This window comes from Harpia harpyja, chromosome 1 (assembly GCF_026419915.1).
Source record: "Harpia harpyja isolate bHarHar1 chromosome 1, bHarHar1 primary haplotype, whole genome shotgun sequence".
Lineage (NCBI taxonomy): Eukaryota > Metazoa > Chordata > Aves > Accipitriformes > Accipitridae > Harpia > Harpia harpyja.
The window spans coordinates 90,670,091-90,692,837 of NC_068940.1; the positions used below are offsets into that span (position 1 = coordinate 90,670,091).

Genomic DNA, 22,747 nt, shown 5'->3' on the forward strand with positions numbered 1-22,747 from the left:
AATGTGACTAATTCATCATTATTAAGAGTTTTGACAATAACAGAGAAAAAAGTTCACCGTAGTCAAATTATGTTGCATTTTAATACACTATGTTATTTTGAAGCGCTATTCCATTTTTTTTCTGTGAGAAAAATTCTGGAGCCCCTTTCTACTTGAATATTACCACTTTTCATTCAAATTATGACTTCTGGGGTGGTTGCTTTTTAAACAGTTGTCTTTCATAATTCATTTTGGTGCTGCATGTTTCAGATGCAAAGGTGATAAACCTTTCCAGAGGAGGCATTTTCACTTTGCTGTCAGATGATTTTAATGACCTTTTCAGGACACAGTATGCACCACATCACAAAATAATTTATCTGTCTCTACGCGTGAGACGTGTAAACTGTGGCATACTGAGGTTAGTGTTACTTTGCCTAAAAATATGGTATTTCTAACATGACTGTCACGATTGATTTTACTATGACCTCTGTTAGTCTCACAGAGATTATGAAGAATTACAGGGATTATGAATCTAGTTTAGCAAAACCACACTTGCGTAGTGAGTGACTACAGCTCCTTACATCGGTGTGCTGTACTAAACAGCTATCCTAAACAACTATCACGCAGGAGCTGTGAAAGGAGGAAATTGGTTCACACGGATCTTCACACCAAGTCATCATTTCCAGGGACTTTAAGCTGTCCAGATTCTTCTCTGAATTATCCTGAGTCGGCATTTTTATGTACTAGCTAATAGATTTTGCATGTGACCTGAAGTTTTCAGTGGAGAGTCAAGTTTGTAAAGGTCAGCGTCGACAGCAGACACTTCTGCCATTTGTACTGCCAAAGTAATTTCACTATGGTACAGTTCTTGCCAAGTGAGCAAGCTGCTGGGGTGGGGTGTGACAGTTCTTGGCTGAACCATTATACCTTCCTCTCCAAAGTAGCATGCTTCATGCATCTGAAAACCACAGGAAGCCAAATGCCTCCATCTGAGCCACTTTCTGATAATCTTTTACAGGTATAAACCTTCAGTATTAAGCTTGGTGCTGCTAGTGTTCGGTCCCATGGTCTGGGCTTGCACACAGCTGCAGTAGGCAGCCTCTGCACTGGCAGCATGGAACAGTCCTCCTTAGACCTGACCCAAAGCCCAGGAAAGGTAATGGGAATAATTCCAGTCAACCTCAGTAGTCTATGGATCCAGTACAAAGTTATGTTTTATGTGTCATTGGTAAAGTTACACATAAAAAAAGAGCCAGTGCTGCTGCTGCTTCTTGGAAAGTGAGAGACAAGACAGTTCTTGGCTGTTACGAAGCGAAGATACAGACTGCCTGCATGGCTTTGAGGTGTTTAACCTTCCTTATGAGACCTGGGTGTTCAGCAGTTTGCTAGTTTCATCCCTAACTGACAGAATATACTTGTGACTCTGCATTTAATCATGGTTACTGATTGGAGTAATTTAATCAAGGAACTGATTGGGGTAATTTGGAATAGGCCCCACTGGTGAGTGTCAGTAGTTAAGATGGATTGCACAGTGGAGACAATAGCTAGTAAAAAGTAGGGTAGAGGGTAGGCAGTAAATAATTCCTAAGTTGTCCGGCAGGGGACACTCTAGCCTTGTTCACTGAGAGTTCGCTCTCAACTTCTCAGGGTGGTGAGAAGCCCACAGTCTCAAAATATTCATAGACAGGGTAAGCGGTGAGGTGAGAAAGCTCATTATTGACGCTACATTATTCCAATCGAGGAAAGGGCATACTGAAGAATTCTGGAAGGCCATTGTGAGGCTGAGGTTCTGGACAATAAAATGTTAAATAACATACGATCTAGGTATACACACAGCAATGTGCGTAGGGACAAAAGCGATCAGAACTTCACCTGTGAAATTACTAACTTTGAGTTGACCTGTACTATTCAGGAACAAGATGCTGATATGGTATATAACTTGATGAAAGCTTTGTTTCAGTGCTCAGTGGTGGTCGGATATGTAAATCAAGCATTAGAAATGATTAGGAAAGGCATAGTTGATAAAACAGCAAATGTTGCCATACCATGGCACAAGTCCATGGTTTTCCTTCACCTGTGCACCTGTTCTGGTCCTCATATCTCAAAGAGGATATAATAAACTTGGAAAAGGATCAAGGTGGAGCAACGAGGATAAGCAAAGGTAAGGAATGACTTTGACTTGAAGAATGACTTCAGAGGCTAGAAGCCTGTAGGCTGGGAAAGAACCAGCTTGCTAGGAATATGATGCAGATCTCTAGGCTCAGGAGTGGCATGGAGAGGTGTGGATAGGGGTCAGCCATTCAGTGTCTTCCAAAACAAGAATGTTACACAAAGCTAGTAGCAGTCAGGTTCAGAGCAAAAGGAGGTGGTTCTTCATAGAGTGTGTAGCAGACCTGAGAAAATTGTTGCTGAAAGATATGGATGCCAAAACTCTCTCTGGGCTCAATAAAAAGCTGAAGAAGTACCTGGAGGAGAAATCCATTGAAGAACCTAAATATGGCAAAACCCCATCTGGCTCAGAAAATCCCCTGACCTGAAAATAGTTGCAGACAGGGAGAGTACAGAGAAGGAAGTATCATATATGCTTGTCTTGTTCTTTCTCTTCCCTCAGTATCCATTTGTGGCCACTGTCAAGGTCCAGATACAGGGTTCGGGGACCTTTGATCTGACACAGTACGGGTGTTCTTGTGACACTGGTATTTCTGTAAGGTGCCCCAGAGGAGAGGTCTGCAGCAGCCCCTCTGAGCTCCCCAGCAGCAGATCTCTGTGGCAGGGCTGTGTCTATGTGCAGCACCATTACCTAGCTTGCTCTATGCTATGCCCTCCTCTGCCTTGTTTATGCAGTGTGGACTTTCTTTCACATGTTTGCATGAATTATCTGTTAAATTATAGAATTCTTTTTTTCTTTTTGTAATAAAAAACTTGGTAGGTGTGGTGTTTGAAAATGAGGGGAGATATGTAGACTCACTGGACTTCCTTGTCATGAAAGGGGAAAAAAAAAATCCTTGCTTTTTTCATTTTTGAAAGCTTTGGGTGCCATCTGCTGGGTTCAGTAGGACCTTACACACTGGAGTAAAATTGCTAGTTGCTGGTTGAAAAGTGCTTGAAGAATTGAATTTACCCAGGGTTGCAGTGTCTTTTTTTGCACCTCCTGGTTCTTTTGGCTCTGCTGGTGATAACATAACCCAGGTCTATGGGATGCACTCTGCCACACAGAGAAGTGTCTGCTTACAGTTCCCTTTTAAAGATACCATTCAGACTGAATTCTCTAATGGTTTTCACTGTGTTTGGTCACATAATGGAGAAGTGGTGGAAGGAAATAAGGATTGTCAGGCATTGCGTCCTGGCCACATATTGCAGTAGCAGAGCCCACTCTGAGCAGCGTTTAGGCTGTCTGAGGCTGCTGGAGACAGGGACAGGCAGACGCTGGGGAGCTGGAGAAGGCTGTTTGTTTAGGGGCCCTGGTTACTGCCTTTGATATGTGGCATAGGTGTATAGCAGCAATATACAGGCCTGTACATTGACACAAGGTATTAGAATAAGGTAGCCGTGAGCCCTTCCAGAGGGCTGAAGTGGACTTTGCATATTCATCGTCCAGGGGAGATGGCCAGCTATGTATTTGCAGAAAAATGGCGAACAGTGTGGCCTGTGTGAGTAGCTGAGTTCAAACACTCAGGGAGCTGTAATGCAGTTCCCACAGCACTGCCTTGGGACACATCTGTCACTGTCAGACCCCTCAAGAGTAATACCCTTTTGGTTTTTTCTTCCTCACGGTTATCTCCCTGATGTGTTCATTCTTGCTCCGTAATTTGATGATACAGGGCTTTGGCAGCAATACTGACTTGGACGGTCCCATCCTCTCATCCATCCCTTGCTACCTGTTCTCTCCCCAAGCCGCAGTGCCCCTTATCCCCTTGCTGTATGTGAGGCCATGCTGTGTACTGCTGGGTTTTAAAAAAATATAAACCAAAACTACAGCATGATGAAATGGGTTGTATTTAACCCAGACCAGTTCCTTTTTTTCTCGAATCACAATGTGGCCTCATGAACAGTTGGGTCAACACAAGCAAGGGAAGCCTGCTGTCTGCAGCACTGAGGGGGGAGCAGGGGCACATGGCTGAGGAGCAAGACCTCTGTATTCAGCTCTGCTTTTGAACCCCTGGATCACCCAGCTGTGGCCAGGGTTTGACCTCCACGCCAGGGGTGCCCCATTCACCAGCAGGCGTCTGCGGGGAGACATCTGACGCCTACGTCAGCCCGGGGGTGGTGGGCTGCTGACAGCGCTCTGCACTGCGAGGGATCCTGCTGAGTTCCCCATGTCCAGCACTGCTCTGCTTTGGGGGATTAACAACATGTATAAAACAAGGGTCCTTGCTGCTAGGTGGAGGTATGTTTTGAATTTTCAACTGTCCAGGCTGAAAAGAGTGGTTTGACAATAGTGGCTCCTTGGACCATATTTGGCTGCTCTTTTGTGCGTTCGCAAGATTTCGCTAACTGTGCACGTATAATTTATAAGAATGTAAGTAGAAATGAACGCATAAATGAGGGATAATGAAGCCTTTTCCTTTAGTTTCATTCTTTTCCTTGCGTATCAAGAGATGGCAGTATATTATTCCATCCAAGCTACTGAAGACTTACAGCCTTCTCTGCTGTAGCAGGGGAGCCCAGTTCCTGGGGAGTCTTGGAGAGGATGTTCAGTCTCAGGCAAGTAGGCAGCCTGGCATTTTGATGATCTTTGAGTTGCAATGGTACATCACCACATAGCACTACTACATTGATCAGTAAGGGGAAGAGATCCTAAATTGTGTCCAAAAGAAAAAAAGGTTTAAAAATTGTAAAGGTTTCTGGTACAAACAGACGAAATAGATTACTTCTGATGGCGTTGTGTTTTGAATGATCCTCTGTCTAGAACATATGGCAGTATTACAAAACTGTTGGCAAACAACAGCAAGAGTAAAGCAGAATAAAAATGTATAGGAAGAAAGCTAGAACTAGGCCCAAAGAAAGGCAGTCATTTAGAAGGAAAAATCTGTTTCAGCTGAGAGTTTATGCTTAAACAAATTTAACGTACTCTTTGAAAACTAATTATGTTCAGCATTCAGTCTGGATGCCTTACAGATGACAAACCACAATGAGAAACAGACTTCCTTCCAGTGTTTATACATTGAGTATTAGGCCTTGAACCATGGCATTTGTAGACTTCATTGAACTCTAGATCACTATTAGATTTCTTGAATTCATATTACAATGCATTAAAATTATTTCAAGCAAATGCTGCCACTGGCAACTCATGTATAGTTCATAATCACCATCTTTTTTATATTTTCTTATACTCTGTTTTTGCTGCTTGGTTTTTTTTCCACATCATCATCAAATTACCATGATGCCTATAGGCAGCATTCTCACCGAGGTCGACGGCAGTGCCTTCATACTTTTGTATAGTGACTTGATTTCTGTTTTTGTCTTACTTTATGAATCAATATCTTTCAGCACCCCCAGATTCAAAAAGAGTCACAATACATCAAGTACTTATGCTGTGATGATCAAGCAACCCTGCATCAGTGGGTAACAGGAATAAGAATTGCCAAGGTGAGATTAAAAGTAAATTTAGTTAAATACGTTTTCTGTAAAATCCTGTCTTCCTCAGGTTACTGGCTGTCATCACATCAACTGGAAATATGGTGACAGGAATGGACATTCATGATAATTTTACCATAGAAAGAAAGAGCAGAAGGGCATGACCAGGATGGATTTTCTGAATGTTCCTGTACCCTATTTATCAGTGTGTTTTTCTCATTAACATGAGGGTGAATTCTGTAGCTATAAAACTCATGTACTCTTAAAACTCACTTCACAGTTATCTGGCACAATAATACTATGCTGTGGTTAAAGATGTGCAAGCTCTAGTCAGTCCAGCTGTGACATTTTTCAAACAGTTCTGCCCAAATTACCTCACCTTTTTCAAAAAGATCCGAATTCACAGACCATTTTGGTTTGCACAAAATAGTAAGGGAGAAGGTTTTATACATAGCCCAGTATACTGGCTGTACCTGGCAATATAGACCTGCTCCTGTTAGTTATATATTCTTTTCTGCCAGTTCTGCTGCAGGATGGCATCCAACAAAGGTGTGGGGTGAACATCAAATTATTTTGTATCTTACACTGACAGAGCTGTTGCTCTAGAGCCCAGGATTCAGTGTCCAAAGTCTCCAGTCTGAAAATGTAATACCTGGAACCGATTTGAAAAAAGATAATTATTGCGAACAGTTGGTTTTAAAGCCAAGTTTCAAGATGCTTACAGATACTGAAATGACCATAAAATGTGAGAATGGTATCAGTAGGACTGTGTTTGGTCGCAGGGATTCATGTTTTATTGTGCTATTGCAGAGGTGCTTTCCACCTGGCCCTGTACAGAAATAGGCACAGCACTTCTAGAAATGTACTTTTTAACAAAACTGGGTAGGAAGGAATGGGGTCAGAAAAGTTGTCTGAGAGCAAAATGAATGCTTGGCCTATTTCAAGCTTAACACCATGCTTATTGTATTGTTTTGATTATTTTGCAGTATGGCAAGACATTATATGATAATTACAAATGTGCAGTGAAGAAAGCTGGCTTGTCCTCACGGTGGACAAATCAGGGGATGGTGGAACCAGCTGCCCCTGCAGGATCCTTTGCAGCAGGTATTGATGCTGTCACAGCAGTTGAAATCACATTTATTGCCCTCTTCTGTCATCATCAGTGTTGCACATAGTCTTTATTCAGAAAGCTATCCCATGGATTCAGCAAGATAATATCTTCTTCTAGACAGCCCAGTGTAGCTCTGATCTATAACTAAGCTAGCAGTAGAGCTCTCACTTTAAAGTTAGAACTTGAAGAATATAAAGACAGCCCACCAAAGGTCAATTTAAATCTGCATAATTCAATAAGGTACTTTTCTGTTGGCATCTGAATACAAATCCTTTATCCTCCCTCTACATTTTACGGACTGATGGTCCATGTCTTGAAGTTTGCTGTTTGCCCATCTGTACACTGGCTTTTCTTCCAATGAGTAAAAGGGATGAGTGTGATATTCTGAGAATAATAATTTCAAAAAGAGATATTTACAGAGTGAGCCACTTTCTTTCCTAGCCTTTTACTGATTTGAATGATAACAATGTGGGTGTTAGGAGAAGGATGCAGGGGAAGAAAGGATTGGGTTATTCTCTAACTTTACTCTTCCAGTAGCTTCATCGTATTGCTGTTACCTATTTTATCATTGTACAGATACAACACTGCATGATACTAGCTGTAACTTGCATGAATGTTTTTAGTTTACGTGCTTAAGATATGCTTTATTTATTAGGAAGGACATGCTGGCCAAGTACTTACTGTCATAAGACAGGCAAAGTCAAAATCAGTGTTGGCAATTAATATTGTGACTTCTCATATAGACAATTCAAAATCCTCCAAACACCTTTCCAAGGCTTTAGTTTGCCTTTTCTCAGTACATGTGAGAAGAGGGAGGTCTTTTTACTATTCCTTGGAGTCAAATCATGGTAATAAATGCACATTCGGGGTAGGGAGACCCAAAACAGACTGCTTTGAGATCGGGGAATTTTTTTGGTGATTGTGCGTGGGGGTACTTTAGCAAGGGTGGATGGGACAGTTGTAGAGCATTTTGTGTTCTGGTATTGATGGCAGTAGAGAGGTGGCTGCTCAGTGGGGCTCCACACTGGTGCTGCAGTCTGTACTGGATATGGGCAGGATCAAGGCCTTATAAAGTGTATTATACATCTGTATAACTTCAGCTCCTGACTAGAATCCGGGAACACTGCATGTGATCATAAAATATACTGTTAATCTTAACTAATGGATCCCATTAAATGTTTAAGTAGCCTGGAAAGATTTCAGTCATGTATGTTGTCTCTATGGAAATGTCTCTGAAGGATCATTAGCGTTCTAATTGAGGCAAGTCACTGTGATTCTTGCTGTCTTACAGTTATCATTACTGCCCTATGTAAAACATGGGGCCCAACTATAATACTATAACTTGAACTGCCTGACTACGAGCAGTTGTTGGCTCATGTTTTGGAAATGGAACAAAGTATGTTTTCTTCTGTTCTGCTTTCAAATGGCTGTATAGCCATTTATATGGTCTGATTTCAGAATAGGCTAAAATCTGCTATAGAAAACTACAGTCCTCTGTGAGCTTAGCAGGGAACTGTACTCTATTAACTTCAGCGGCAGCCAAAAGCCATGCTCAGGAAGGCAGGTGGAACTTCTGTTCTCGCCATCTCATGTAGCCTGTATTCTCTGGTCACACTGCTGTAGCCAGCATTCGTGTGTTCGCTTATACCCCAAACTGCATAGTCTGTGGTTCTGAAGTGTCCCAAGTGCCAGGTGCATCTCAGGCAAAATATTTTGTTTGCCTCTCTCCCTCACTATGTGTGTCTTTGGACACTAAAAAAACAGTGTATGTTATGCGCCAGCACAATATCATTATGTTTGAAAGATGAAGGATGTTTCTTTATTCAGATGTTCCGTATCATTACGAGGCTCAATATTTTGCATTACATGTTTTGTGTATCTATATTTTGCATTATATTTGGACGACCTTTTTTTTGCTTAAAACAAATATGAATTCAACATAAAATTTTAGAGAAATTGACTTGCAAAGAATACTATAACATTTAAAATAAAAATAAATCTTGATAATAGAATGCATGAACTGACATATTGGATTGACTGGGGGTCCTTTAGCTGACTGACTTTGTGTATAGCATATATGGAGGTATCTGGCAGGAGTTGATATATCCATTGTTGCTTTCAAGTCTTGCATAGTTTATGAAATCCATTAACAGAAGAAGAAACAGATTACCATTTGGCCATGTCCCAGCTTTCTGGTATATCATATTTGCCAAGTACAACACTATACCTTGCACTATATAGAGTGGATCTCTCTCTCTGCTCTCTTCCATTTAATTAAATCTCAGCATGACTGAGGGCAGCAATGTCTGTGAGCAGTGGGAAGCCCAACTCCTGCTCTGCTATGACCAGTAGACAACTTGCTCCACTTGTGGGCATGGCCACAGAAGCCAGGGATTTACATCTCTCTCCACTAAGCACTTAGAGCCACAAGACTGGTTTTATCTCTTTATTGACTTCCATGTTAGTCCTTCAGCAGAGACTGTAGTTTGAATGATCAAAATGTTACTTTGGATTAAATATGCTGAACAACATGCAGGCACAGGCATAAAACACAAGGACTTCAGACCATCTTCTGTCATCCCTTGGAGCCTAAATAGCCCTAGTAAATTCAGTACACTGCAGAGTTTGTCTTCTCTGTCAATCGTGTGATTCACAGGCATGGCAATAAAAATAATTTATTCTATTTCTTATCATATTCATGGAAACTCTTTGCTAATCAGAAAAGTACATGTTAAGATTAAAACCATTGTTGTGCTTAGACTTACATGTAGACAGCTAAAGGTTCACTAGCATCCAAGAAGTACATGAGTTGAACTTCACTGGATCTCAGAACTGTAAATTATAGTAGACCTAAGGCAGTCATTAACGTTTACAGATGTACGTATCTAGGCACCAAACACTATCTACTACTTTGACGTGTACAACTTCCAAAATCCTAGACTAAACTGGAGAGTTTATTTAATCCTCATCAGACTACACAGGGGCTGGGGATTTTTTCATAATTAAATGCACAAATGTGTCCTTTGGTCTCACATTCACTTATTCCATTTGACAGTACTGGGTTATTTATGCATATCCCTTACAAACACAGCAATGGTGGGCAGATGTTTTGCAGAGCTTTAACTTAGCCAGCTGGCAGATCTTCACTAATCTGAGAACACAGTGAGGTTCACAAATCTTCTGTGATTCCAGATGGGGAGAAGTTTAAGAGCTGTTAGCTCATTTACTGAAGAAAATGGATCAGCCCCTCTGTAGGAGTTCAAACCTTCAGCTCTCATGACTCTTACTGTTATGAAACTATGGCGCTTTTAATCTTTAGCTTAAAGGAAGAAAAACATGCAATACAAACTACAGCACACTACAAACCTCAAAATGCTGTTATGAAAGACAGGTATTTAAACAATGGAAGGCCAGAGGGTGGGCCAGTTTGATTTCTGCTTAGCTTCCCTTCCAAAGCTAGCTCCCCTTCTCTATTCCTGTGTCAGCCTTAATGGTCCCCTTCTGTAATCACCATTTACAATAGTCACAAGAAAAAGCTCTTCATTTGTCAACACCTCTACACACTCTGATAATTTCTGTCATATGTCTTCATAATTCTGCCACTTGCACTTCTGTAGGATTGTCAGCTACAACCATGGAGGCATGTGACAGATACTAGTTTTAATGTAAGGTATCTTATTTATTTTCCTTAGGTAATGAACTGAATATGAAAAGTCACAAAATAAGCCTGAAGTAGAAAACAGACATCCTCATGGATTTTACTGAATTATGTATAAAAAACGAGTGGTTTCTTGGTGGAAGTTGTAAAGATGTTTTTATAGCCCTTTCTTAGCTTGCTATTCCCTGATCTGGTTAATATCACAAAAATGTTAACACACTCTTCCCTCTGTCTCCTCTCCTTGTCACAGGTGCTGTTCAGTCAAATGGACAGATTCCACAAATAGTTCATCGTTCCAGTGCAGAATTTCCAGAGACTCAGAAGAAAGTGGACACATCAGAGGTACAGGTCAGCAGTTAACTAGCAGTGCACTAGTTAAATGTCACCTGTGAAACAATTCTTCAAGTTTGTTTTTCTTCACCCACTGTCTTCCCCCCTCAAAGTGCCAGTGTACTGTTGTGACAAGGATTTGGCTCCTGTGCAAAGTGGCTGGTTCCTTGCTGCCCCTCCTCATGCTTTACACACTGCAAACAGTGTGCCTGTTGCACAGAAGGAAGGAGCCACTGATGGGAGGTGAAGGCACAGCCATCCACCACTTCCATTCTTCAGAACAAATAGCTGTGAGTTCACGTAGCAGGAACAGGAATGTGCGTACTGGGACAGTCTCAAAGACTCCGTGCTGCCAGAACCTTGGTGCTGTTTTCTGTCTCTGCCAGAAAACAGGTCTTGGCTTAGGAACACAAAGGATACAGAAGTGTTTTCAGCAGGGAATACTGTGCACAGCTGAAGATAAGTGTGTAAGAAAGGATTAAGTGTGAAGATGTAAGGAAAAACATTACATGTTTTCACTAGGCTCTAAATGCATTTGTTTGTTAAGCTCCAAATTTTGTCTACTTGCACCATCTCTGGCTGTAAAAGTATCAGTAGGCTACAGTATGAGGACTTCAAAGCATCCTACAGAAAAAAAACCCTGCATTTGTTTGCAGTTCATTATTCAATCCCTCCATCATGCATAAAGTGCACAGGACAAGGGAAATGAAATTCCTAGGATTTTTGTCACCTGTCACCTGCATTATGTGTCCTATGCTTCTTGTTTCTGTCTTTGAGTTCCTCCTTTAAAAAGATCTGTTTCTCTGTTCTGAACCTCACTTCCTCTGGAGTAGATCACGTTCTCAGAACTCAGCCAGTGGTTCCCTCCTCCTATGTCTCATTTACTTCCATCTTTGTAGGCAAGGAGAGTGAGGAAGAGAAGGCATGCATGTTATACTTAGCTAATGCCAGAATTAGTACTGCTGACTGCAGGGTTGCAGAACACTTTTCTCTAGCAGAAGGAAACATGCTGCCTTCTTCATCTGACAGCTTCTACAAGCCTGGAACCTAAGGATCAAGCTGAAGTCTTTCAGGGTGCACTGTGCTACAGTTAGAGCACTAAGCTAGCTGGATCCAAACTGATAAATCAGCATAACTAGAAATTAATGTGTTACAAAGCTTTGTTTTCAGGACAGCAGACTTCTCCACAGGTTTGCAAGAATAGATAGCATGTTTGTGTAGTAACTGTCAACAGCTATCAGTTGTTACCTGAAAAAAAAAAAAAAAAAGGCAAATTATATTCAGATATCACCAAATGGGCTTTATTTATCTTCAGAGTGTCAACTAGTGAACACGATTTAAAAGAAAAGCCACCTAAAAGTTTGTCAAAATAAACATCTCCATAATGAACTGCTATCCTACATTTTATTTTTCTTCACTTGTATGATGGATACTTTGATTCATTTTTCCTTCAAAAAAGTTGTCAGAGGGTTTGAACATCTCGTGACCTTGCAGACTTGGCTAGAACTTAGTGGCTTCAAGGACCTGTTTGTCGCACTATTGATTTGAGAGTGGAGAACGTATGTGCATGTGCCTTGCCCAGCAGGCGGAAGACACCCTTCCCCAGGCTTATCAGTGGCCCTTGCCAGGTCACCGGTGGAGTATCTTTCCCCTGCTGTGCACCGCACAGAATCGTGACAGATGGCTTTCCCAAGTGCCTCTCTGCACAGTGCTTTGCAGTGCTCTGCCTCCCACATGGAGGGGCCCCAGTGCACTACCCTGTGGGTGAATGCATGTCACACCATGCTGCAGAGTGCTGGGGACAGTGAATCCAGACATGTAAACTTTAAATTCCCAAATCTCTCCACCTTCTTCCCAGTTCACTGCTGTTGTGTCTAATGAGTTTGGCAGGGATAGGTGACTTCATTATTTTAGCTTTATCCAGAGATCCAGCAGTCACAGCTAGAATGGGAGATGGAGGTACAATGGGGATGAGAGCCAAAACTACTCTGCTTTTTATGTTCTCAAATCTTGCTCAGTATTTTTGGATGTAAAAACACAGCACAGATCTTTTTTTTAAGTCTTCATGTTCTCAGGGAATGAACAGCAGGGTGGAACATCAAGAAAGTATCTTTAATGTCTTACTAACTGCAATTCTTTGAAATTTTAAAAGCACTCATTTTCTGAGGACAGCACTCAAAGAAGCACTATGAATACTGTCAGTATGGAGGTTTCCACTGTCAAAGCTCTGTGGGCAGCTCCAGAAAGAAAACAAAATACTATTTGCACTCTTCAGACAAAATGTATTCTACTTCATTGTGCTGTCTGTCTACTGTACTCTTCTCATACATTTTCACATCTTTTCACTGTTCTTAGGCAGTGGCATTAGTTTAGACATGCATTGACTGTGTCTTGTCCTTTTATTCCTTCTGCTTATTAAAGGCTAAGTCAAATAACATCAGTGCACCTGGCCTGGCACAGTCGGTGATGAGGCCACAGAAATACCAGAGTAGGGGGAACTCATTGCAGCCCCCTCCTCCACCTGAAAGGCGGTCATCTGCTATTACTGTTTCACCAATTCTACCCTCCAAAGTCAAACGAGACAGCGGCGTTTTCCTAACAGATCCAGACAGCTTTCCAGCACCACCACCTACATTGAAGATTGATTTTCCACCACCACCACCACCACCATCTGATTTCTGTGAACCTCCTCCTGATTTTGTGCCTCCACCACCACCAGCATCCAGCAGCGGTAATGGAGACCTGCCATTACCCCCTCCACCTCCACCTGTCTCCAGTAAGCCACCACCTCCAACAAAGAAACCTGTGCCACTTCCTTCAAAAAGGCTAGAAAACACAGGACAAGCTGGAGAGCCACGGTCAGCTGGGCCACCTCCAATAGGGGGTGGAGGCAAGCAAGCAGATTTCATGTCTGACCTAATGAAAGCTCTTGAGAAGAAAAGAGGCAGCAGCTCCTGAACTCTGGGAGAAGGTGGACTTCAAGCCGTAGCTGGTTTTGTGAGGCATCATGGAAAGTTGTGCTGGGTCAGGCTCCTCCAGGAGGAATTCTCCTTCAGGGTTCCTCCTGGGGGTCTAAAGAAGTGAGGTGGAGTGCCCTCTGTCCCCCACTTTGTCCCTATAACCTGGTCCTCCCCCCCCCCATTAACTACCATTCCAGCATCAGGCCAAGGTAAGAATTGGCTGTAGAGTCTTGCTTCACTCCATCAGGACAGCCAGGGATGGTGGAGCAGCACTCGCAGAGCCAGCCAGTAAGTGAAGTGCATCTTCTCTGGCTGCCTCTCTAGTAGGATTGGAGCTGAAGGGAAAAATACAGCAATCTTCTTGTGTGAATGTTGAGAAGTAGGAAGATTCCTTTTCACAGAATTCCCCTTAAAATTTCTTTTATCAGAAAACCCCCAATTGTGGGGTTTTTTTAAAATAATAAGACCCGAATTTCTTTTTCAAAAACAGTCTGTCTTAAAAAGTAAAACCTCAGCTAGATTATTCTGAGATACAAAGCAGGACCAGGGCCATTTCCAGACAGTGTCACCCCAAATGTTATACACTCCTGCTTCCATATGCAACTCCAGTCATACCTGTTCAGCACTCACAGTTGCTGCCTTTAAATCTGGTTTATTTGGTTAATCTTAAACAAAGAAAAAATTTTATTTTGAAATCTTGTGTGCTTCCCTTGGTAAGCAGGGATTTTTTTCTTGTTGATTAATATTTGTCTTCAAACTGTAGCTAGCAATAGTCTGTCTTCTGAAAGCCTTTGTAATTATCTTGTACCTGATATGAATGTCTTCTCCTACATTTTTTTTCATTTGTTCTCTCATTTTAATTCTCTGTTGTTCATTTAGGCAGCATTCATTATTAGTTCTCAAAAATAGCTTCTATTTTATATCTACACAAAGTGTCATAGTTAATGAACAGGCATTTTACTGGCAATTGGTACCACTTAAACTATTTTAAAGAGTTTTTGCCTATACTTTCTAGTCTTTATTTTTATTTCGTCCAGTCTTTGCCTCTTCTCATGCACATGATCTTCTAAGATATCATAAATAATGCATTTCTGTATTTTGCAATACAAAAAGCATAAAAAGCAAAGTGTGCAGTCTAAATAAATACATAGGAGCAGCTGGCAGAGGAGGGGGTGAGAACACTGCTGTTTGTCAAAATGGAGTCCTAGGTCAAGAAGTGGTGGCGGGAGGCAAGGGAATGACAAGCTGGTGGCAGTGCCACGGCCTGGGAAAGTTTTGGGTCATCTCTAGTCTTATTTTTGGCTTAAAGTTGGTGTGTCGATACTCATGTACCTGCATAACAGCCTAACAGAAATGTGAAGGTTATAACCACATCTTTATAAAGTGCCTTTGCTTTTGAAATTACTACCTTGTTTTCAGCTTAAAAAAAAAAAAAAAAGATGTTATGAACCACATGCATTTCTTCCTGCCACTGAAATGATTTTGCTTTAAACACTGTGGTAAAGCCCACAGCTGTGTCATTTCTAGTGGAAGAAGTGGCTGCTTGAGGCAGACCGATAAATGCATCTGTATGTGGGTAAAGGCAGTTGTGGTTAGTATTCCTCCCTAGTTTTGAGCTTGAAAAAAAATGTAAAAGCATTTTAATTGCAAGGTTTTACAAGATCGTATGTGTGAGAGATGGTAAAGAGCGAGATACATATCTGCACAGGTGGCAGAGAGTTGGGGCATTGCCTGCAGGGGCCGCTGTTTGAGCATAGACAAGGAGCATTAAAAGTCTGTTGATGCTATGGTTTAAAGGAGGCCCACCCCCACAGCAGTATGTCACACCACATGTTCCCATGTTGACCCCACTCCCCGGTGGGGTCTTTGGTTTAGGTCAATTATTTGTCCACTCTGGAAGAGGTAGGGGACTTTTCTGGCTCTCCAAGGTCATGCAGGTATATGAGGCTACTGAGGCCTGCCCTTCACCCCAACATGCCTTGCAGTCTCTGCGCTGACCGACATCAATGACAACATTGTCAGTAGAGTCCGAAAGTGTAACACTAACCGAGGCAATCGCTGGCTGTTACAGCCCCACATCACCTCAGAGTTGCAGACCCTTATCTTCCACATTGTCCACAAGTTCACAGCACAACGGGCCACCCTTTTATCCAAGTACAGACAGCAGTGCTGGCTGGCCCATCTTGCTTTTGTTCAGGTGGCTCCTACTATGTTTTGCACATTTTGATGGCTGCATAAGCATAGTCCTCCATAAGACAGCAAAGACCAGGACTTTGCTATGACAAACCACAAACCACGAGCACTCAGGATCATGGAGCCAGACCTGTGACAAGTTGGGGCAATGCAAGGCAAAACATGCCCATCTCAGCACTAGGAGGAGCAGGTGGTACCTGGTCAAAGCAGTAGGAGCGAAAGGACGGGCCCTTGGAAGGAGCCGACATGGAGGGTGGTGATGGACACAAGAGGAACTCAGGGATGCTTCAGCTGGGGAAGTGCCAGATGAGTTACTAAAAAAAGTTTATGTGACGTCCCGCAACTTAATCTGTTTTCAGTTGAGACAAGTTGAAGCTAAAGGATATTTTTCCTGCAGTAATCGTGCCCATCCCCAGAGTTACTCAGGTGTAGCCATGGGACAACCGCTCCCTGTTTCCTCCTTCCTTTCTTTGGTTTGTCAGCAGTGTAAGCATTGGAAGAGTAGTTAAATCTCACATCAGGGATATGGGGATGGGGGGATGTCTTACGACTGCTGTTAACCATTTCTTTGCTCTGCACCCTATGGTTGAGGAGCTATCATTGCTAGCAAGCTGCTTCAGCTTGTACACCTCTGTCTTTACTGCTAAGTAAAAGAAGATGAGGATGCAAGCTTGAGTGCTGGCCTAGTGCTCACCCGTACTGCCAAAGCGGGCCTAAGCACAGTCCCAGGTACAATTCAAGGAACTGCCTAGGCCAGGAACCATTCCCAGAAGACAACATGGACAAGTCTAAAGCAAGTTTCACTTCCCGTACAGAGATCCCCTGTGGTGCAGATATGGCCAGTTAGGGTACCAGTCTGGGGGCCAAGGGACTAGTTCCTGGCCCTCTTACTTGCCAATACAGACAGACCCCATGCAACTCTTGCTGGTCCTCTAGCCCCCTTGCTTTCACTGAACTGAGCAAAAAGCTCTCATCAAGAGAACTATGTTCACCACTAACACAAATGTTACCTAGAAACTTTGAACTGACATGCTAGAACATTCAAAAGGTATCTCATCATCTCTGAACGGCCAAACTGAGAAATGCTCTCGAGACCAGTGCAAGGCTTATAAGCTTAGTACAAGCTTTAGTTCCAACTGCAGGAGAAAAAATACTAACTAGCTAAAGGTAGGAGGGTTAAAACTAGGGCTTAAAAAAAAGGGGGGGGGGATTAATGTTTCCCAGTTGCTTTCCATATGTAACTGAGGTAAGCATTATGCAAAAATCACTGAATGCTAAAGAGCTGGGTATCATTTTCTGACAAGGTATTAGGAGTGCACATCTTCAACACACTTACGTGACAACAACTGCCTGCTATCCAACTATTTTTAAATCTAATGAATTTTCTTTTATGAAATACACACTCAGCATCAAAGCAGAACATGTCCTTAGAAAAATGATGCACAATAAGCTAGTTTCTCTGAATTCACAAAGCACTAAGACTTCTACATGGATTTCTTAGCAGTCACTCTTCTCACCAGAAGTCTCAGTCTCCTGCCCTGTTTCCTCCCTTCTCTTTTGTTACTGTACAATAAACTCAAATTTTATACATTCTACATCTGCAGTCAGTCATAACTCATGAGCTTAATCTTACACAAAAGAAAAAGTTGAGCTTTCTTCGAAACAAAAAGAATCAAAGCCTACAGAAAACTCCAGAAATCAATTAAAATGCTGTGATGATTAGACCTCTATCAACTATTTTGTGTATGTACATAGTTGCATTGAATTTCTGAAATGTAAGTATTCAACTCTCCATTTAAAGAACAGAGCTACCATCTTAATGATACACAATTATCTGGCTTTATTTGGTACAAAAAAGATGCTGCAAAATACAAAAAGATCTTCCTTTCCAAGACTGTAAATCAAGGCATTTGTAAAAAATAGAAATGAATCCTTCTATCTCTAGCTAATCTATTGCCATATGAAATAATTGTCTTATTCCTGTAGATCATGGTAGTATGTACATTACTAGAGATTACAGTATTTTAGTCCGAAAAGATCTGAAATTGCAGCATGTTATTTTTAACCTTTCTCCATACCTCAAGTGGAAGCAGTCTCAGCAGCTGTCGTCTTCTTTGGGTTCTTGCGTCACTGATATGGAAGAAGGACCTACTTCAAGCGACCATGTTTCCATCAGTCCTTAGGATTAGAAAGGTTAGAGTCATGTGGAAAAGTCCACGTGTGGGGGATCAGCACTGCTGCTGCCCCTCATAACTGTCCTCTGATACAGAAAGAGGATGAGAGTACAACTAAACACCTGCTTGATTACCAGCCACGGTATTTTTTACTCCCCATCTGCTCTTGCATCACTGCTGTGTTTATGTAACGTGAAGGAAGAGGCAGCTCCGGAACCACAGGTGGAAGCCAATGATTTTAGGGAATATATCATGAAACACAATATTAATGCTTACATTGTCATAATAAAACCATAATGATTAAAACCTAGAAGTGGAAAGGGAGGTGGTATAAAATGCTGAGCATGATGTGGCTCATTTCTCTACTTTTACAAAACATAGTTAAAAGGTAGTGTTGAGATAACTAGTCATGTGTTTTTCACGCACTCTTTGTCAGGCACTTTGAGAGTGGAAAAGTAGAAACTTACATGGATCATGTGGCAAAACTACAGAACGGAACTATTATTTATCAGTGATTATTGACAGTCTTACAATAACTGGGAAACACACGTTCTGTTTGAGGGAGACATGCAGAACAGAAGACATTCATATCGCTAATACTTAGGAACTCTCATGGTCTTGTGGAATATTCTAAGGCAGTTTGATCACCATTAACAGTCAGTACTGACTATTATGAAATCAGAATAGTTACTAAAAACAGGCACTATAAACTGCATGGTAAAACTAGGGGAAAAAAATAATGGAGATTTGCTTTCACGTAAATCAAGGAAAGAGGACATGACTGAGTCCATGACTGAACTCCTGGAGATGTAGTTGACCTCCTCTCTGCACCCAGAGGAATATGTGAAACCATTCAAATATTTTTTAGTCACTGAAACTTTCTAATAATGTAAATTTTTTTCCACACTAACTATATTTCTAGAAATAGATTTGTGAAATGCTAATTATAGCCTCTATTTCAGAATCAAGTGGCACTCAAATTTGGAGATTCTAAAACAATCCATTTTGGATTTGGGAAGAGACAAGGTAACGTCAAGAAGTAACAAAGCCCCCAAATAAGTGATTTTTGCTGTAAATTTTCTAGCATAACATTGGACCTGATTGCTTATGTATTAATTTTGGCATAATTACACACTAAGTTTTGTGATGTGGAATTGGAATATCAAACAAGGATAAATAACAAGACCCAGGACTCAAAGACTAGTCTCTCTCTGTCACTTAAAGGACTTCTGTGTAACAGCTTCAGGTGAATTTTAAATACTTTCCTTGCAAGGTTTTTGTTAGTCCCTTACAGCATCAGGTGGCTGGATACAAAAGGTATATTGACCTGACTACGTATGTAGTGAGATCTTCCAAGAAAGTCCTTTTCCATGTCCAACCAGTGAAAATTTCCTGAGGCATTATATCCATGCACCAACAATCTTTCTGCTACTATCAAAAGATACACTTTCAAAGAGCAGTGGGCCAGGCTTGAGAGGCACCTGACACCAGCAAAGACGCCAAAATTTATTTTTGGGCAAGTCACTCCAAAGACAGACATCTTTGCTCACTATTTAATTGAATTTCCTTTAAATCTTTGTTGGCAGTTTAATGGGACAAAACAAGGTAAAAAAGAGAAAAGGTGGCAAGGTCTAAGTGTAAGACGATCCCCTGTTCCAACTCTGCAAAAGACTTAATAACATTTATGTCTTCAGAATACAGTTATAGTTGAACAGTGTGTAACAGCAAGGAGAACATTCATCAACATACTATATGATTACAGCTAGCTTAGATGGATTTTAAATTGACCAACCATTAAGTTATTGAGACCCACCTGATCAGCCATGAATTCTGAGAGGTTAAGTGTGACAGTTTGGCAGAACTTAAATATTGGGACTGAAATTAATGCACAGCTCAATATGAAGGGCAGAGTTATAAATGCCAATATAACATGCTGATGCAAGCATACATAGTGGTCCATTTCTTTAATCTTTAGACTTTATAAGTTGGTCAAGACCTTGTCTTGCCTAGCAGAGTAGCAGCTTCCAGTCCACAAACTATGAGGGAGAGAAGTTCCTGTGGCTTGATCCATTAATCCTATTTGAAGGCCTGAGCTTCGACCCTGGTCATTTTTCTCGCTCGTTCAAATTTCCCTCAGGATGAACAGCTTTAAGATCCTTGGCCCAAGCTGGGGGGCGCAGGGAGTAGCCTGCTTTCTCTGCAGCCTGCTGTCCCTGGAAGGGATGTTGTAAAATCTGCTGTAGGAGTTGAACCTGGAAGCAATTAAAAACAGGTAAGTTTTTATACAAAATGTTTTCCTGCAAACAAGAAAAGTCTCTGCCACTTCCCATTATGCACCCTCCTGGCTCCAGAAACTATTCCATGAGTTGCTTACTATTATTAGTACTACTATTAATATAGTCACTACTATTTATAATTAATACTATTAATAGTTTTGTTAATATTTTTAATGGTAATTGGTAGTAGATAGTACAATGTTGGTCAAAGTGTAAGATAGGTTCAAAGTGCAAATGCCATTTGCATTAACACTTTTGCCAATTATGCCAATTATTAATAAATACGTCAAGAAAGAAAGAAACAATTTTACCTCCGAGAAATCATTCAAATTAGCTTTTTGCACTGCTGATTTTGCCATCCAATTCCTAAGTATGTATCTAGGATTAACAGCTGAAACCAAAAGTAAATAGTGTTAAATTCAGTTAGACATATTCAACAAAAGCAGAAGAGTCATTGAAATGTGTCATTGAAATCTGTTTAATTTGCAGACCAAGAAAAAAAATGCATAAAAAGGAAAAGGAATGAATTGATCTATTTATTTTTGTGAGCTGCCAAAAGAATTTTTTTAATTTTGCACAATCAGTAATGCCAAAGTGCCAAACAAAAATTAGAGTAGTATAGAACATCATATTGATACACAAAATATTTCCTGTTATGAACACCAGGAGACTTTTCAAATGTGATTACTTTACCATGACCTAGGTTCCTGCCACATTGTTAGAAAGTGTATTTCAATGTTGTCAGTACATTCCTGGAGATCATAAAAATGTGTATTATATTATTTAATGAAAAAAGGAATTCTTGAGATATTCACTGAAGTATATGTACTTAGATACTCCTTCTTCTATATCATATATCAAAAGTTTGGCCATAAAAGCCTTTAATGTTGGATTTCAGCTGTATTTTTTAGAAACCACTTTTTCAACTTTGTAATTCCTTTTAGTTTCCTGGGAGAAGGGGGGTCCACAGTTTTTTCCACAACTGTCTGCTGTATCTTCTTGGAAACACCTGTGACAGCTGCACTGCTTCTCTAGTATGTTCCAGGCTGATTGTGTCTAATTAGTGGTAGGGAGATTGTAGGGACACTGAAAATGAAACTGCTGAATTAGTAACCCAGGCTGTATCTTACAGGACAGCAACTAACAACTCGTGAAAGGAGTTTTGTCAAACTGTATGCCAAGGACAATTCTCACAAGCACACATGGCTTTTATTATCAATTTTTTAGCAGATAACATCAACACAACCCTTACTTTTGCTCTGCAATTAAAACCTAGGATTCTGCTTCAGAAAGTTTTCCCTTTCATTAATGATCAAAACAATGTTAGAGAGTAATTATAACAAACATTTCAAGCCTGCATTTTAAATCTTAATTTGACATTGGTCTGCATATTTTCCCAAATTCAGTAGCTGATTATTACCTGAAGAGATTAATCAGTGATACCAGAGGCATTATCAGCCATGGACTTGAAACCAAAAGTCTGCAATTTATGGACATACACAAACTTCATCTGTTCCTTCCCTTTCCATTGATGTCCCAGTAGGTTTTATATGAATAAATTTTAGTTCAAACCTCATATTTTATATAATGTATTTCTTTCAAAAAACCCATGTAGCTTTATAAAATATTCTTACAAATAGTCTTACAGCATATTTGAAAGAGGATATTAGAGAAAGCAGAGTATTCATCAAAATCACCATCCCAAATTTCCCCTCTACTTAATTCCTCTAATCAATTAGTTATGATGTTACTTTATTTACAAATAATAAATTATATTAGGAGGAGGATGATTGGAGACAATATTTTGGATAAAAGCATTAAACTTAATCTATTCCATTTCCCAATTCACCCTGTTCTTGCATCTCCTTGTACTGCTTCTTCAGCTTGCAAACGTAGCTTGTTTATCCTAGCTGACTACCAAGACAACTGATATCTTCGAGAAAAGCTATGACTGGATCCTCCTAAAGTTCTGTGGTCAGACAGACAATCGCAGGACTTTATTCATATTTAAGAGCTCCCCATACAGAATTATTGCCTAGCACAGTGAACAGACTTCTCTGTAAAAAGCACTGCTTCTAAAAAGCATCATTTAACCAGCTAACAAACTAGAATTTACTGAAGCTATGTAATCAGTGAAACAATACTTGCATGATTATTTTATGTATCACAATACAATTAAATTCTTTATGTTTGGAACTGAATGATAGCCATTTTAAACCACAAGCTTCGACATACAGCAGCATTGCACAAAGCAGCTTTATGTTACTTAGAGAAGTAAAGGACAAAAAAACCCAATCACTCTATGCTGTAAGTGCTGAATTCTGATCACTCATGTTCCTGCCAGGAGAGAGAAGGTGAAGCTCTTTTACAAAATCAGAACACGGGCTGAAACCAGAAGCATCTCAGATGGCACTGCCACTCCCTCCTTTATAAAAGCTGCCCAGGTAATAGAACAACTTTCCAGCACAATGTCCAGGTGCTGACTTCCA

At 40.8% G+C, this 22,747-nt stretch overlaps 2 protein-coding genes across 3 annotated transcripts in view; one reads left to right on the forward strand and one right to left on the reverse strand.

The window, feature by feature from the left end:
- APBB1IP (amyloid beta precursor protein binding family B member 1 interacting protein) overlaps nt 1-17,403 on the forward strand; it is a 72,643-nt gene extending 55,240 nt beyond the window's left edge. The window contains exons 11-14 of one of the 2 annotated variants that reach the window (XM_052804608.1): nt 5,470-5,568; nt 6,543-6,660; nt 10,576-10,667; nt 13,077-17,403. In XM_052804608.1, coding sequence (XP_052660568.1) covers nt 5,470-5,568; nt 6,543-6,660; nt 10,576-10,667; nt 13,077-13,613 — 846 coding nt within the window. In that variant the 3' untranslated portion in view covers nt 13,614-17,403. Of the gene's footprint in view, nt 1-5,469; nt 5,569-6,542; nt 6,661-10,575; nt 10,674-13,076 lie in introns of both variants that reach the window. The other variant, XM_052804599.1, reaches the window with a different exon arrangement.
- A 221-nt stretch (nt 17,404-17,624) lies between these two features.
- The window catches only part of LOC128138784 (protein adenylyltransferase SelO-like), a gene marked incomplete at its 5' end in the record, with an annotated part of 28,993 nt that continues 23,870 nt past the window's right edge, over nt 17,625-22,747 (reverse strand). The window contains 2 exon segments of the mRNA XM_052780313.1: nt 17,625-20,234; nt 20,570-20,649. Of these exon segments, the coding sequence (XP_052636273.1) occupies nt 20,088-20,234; nt 20,570-20,649 (227 nt within the window).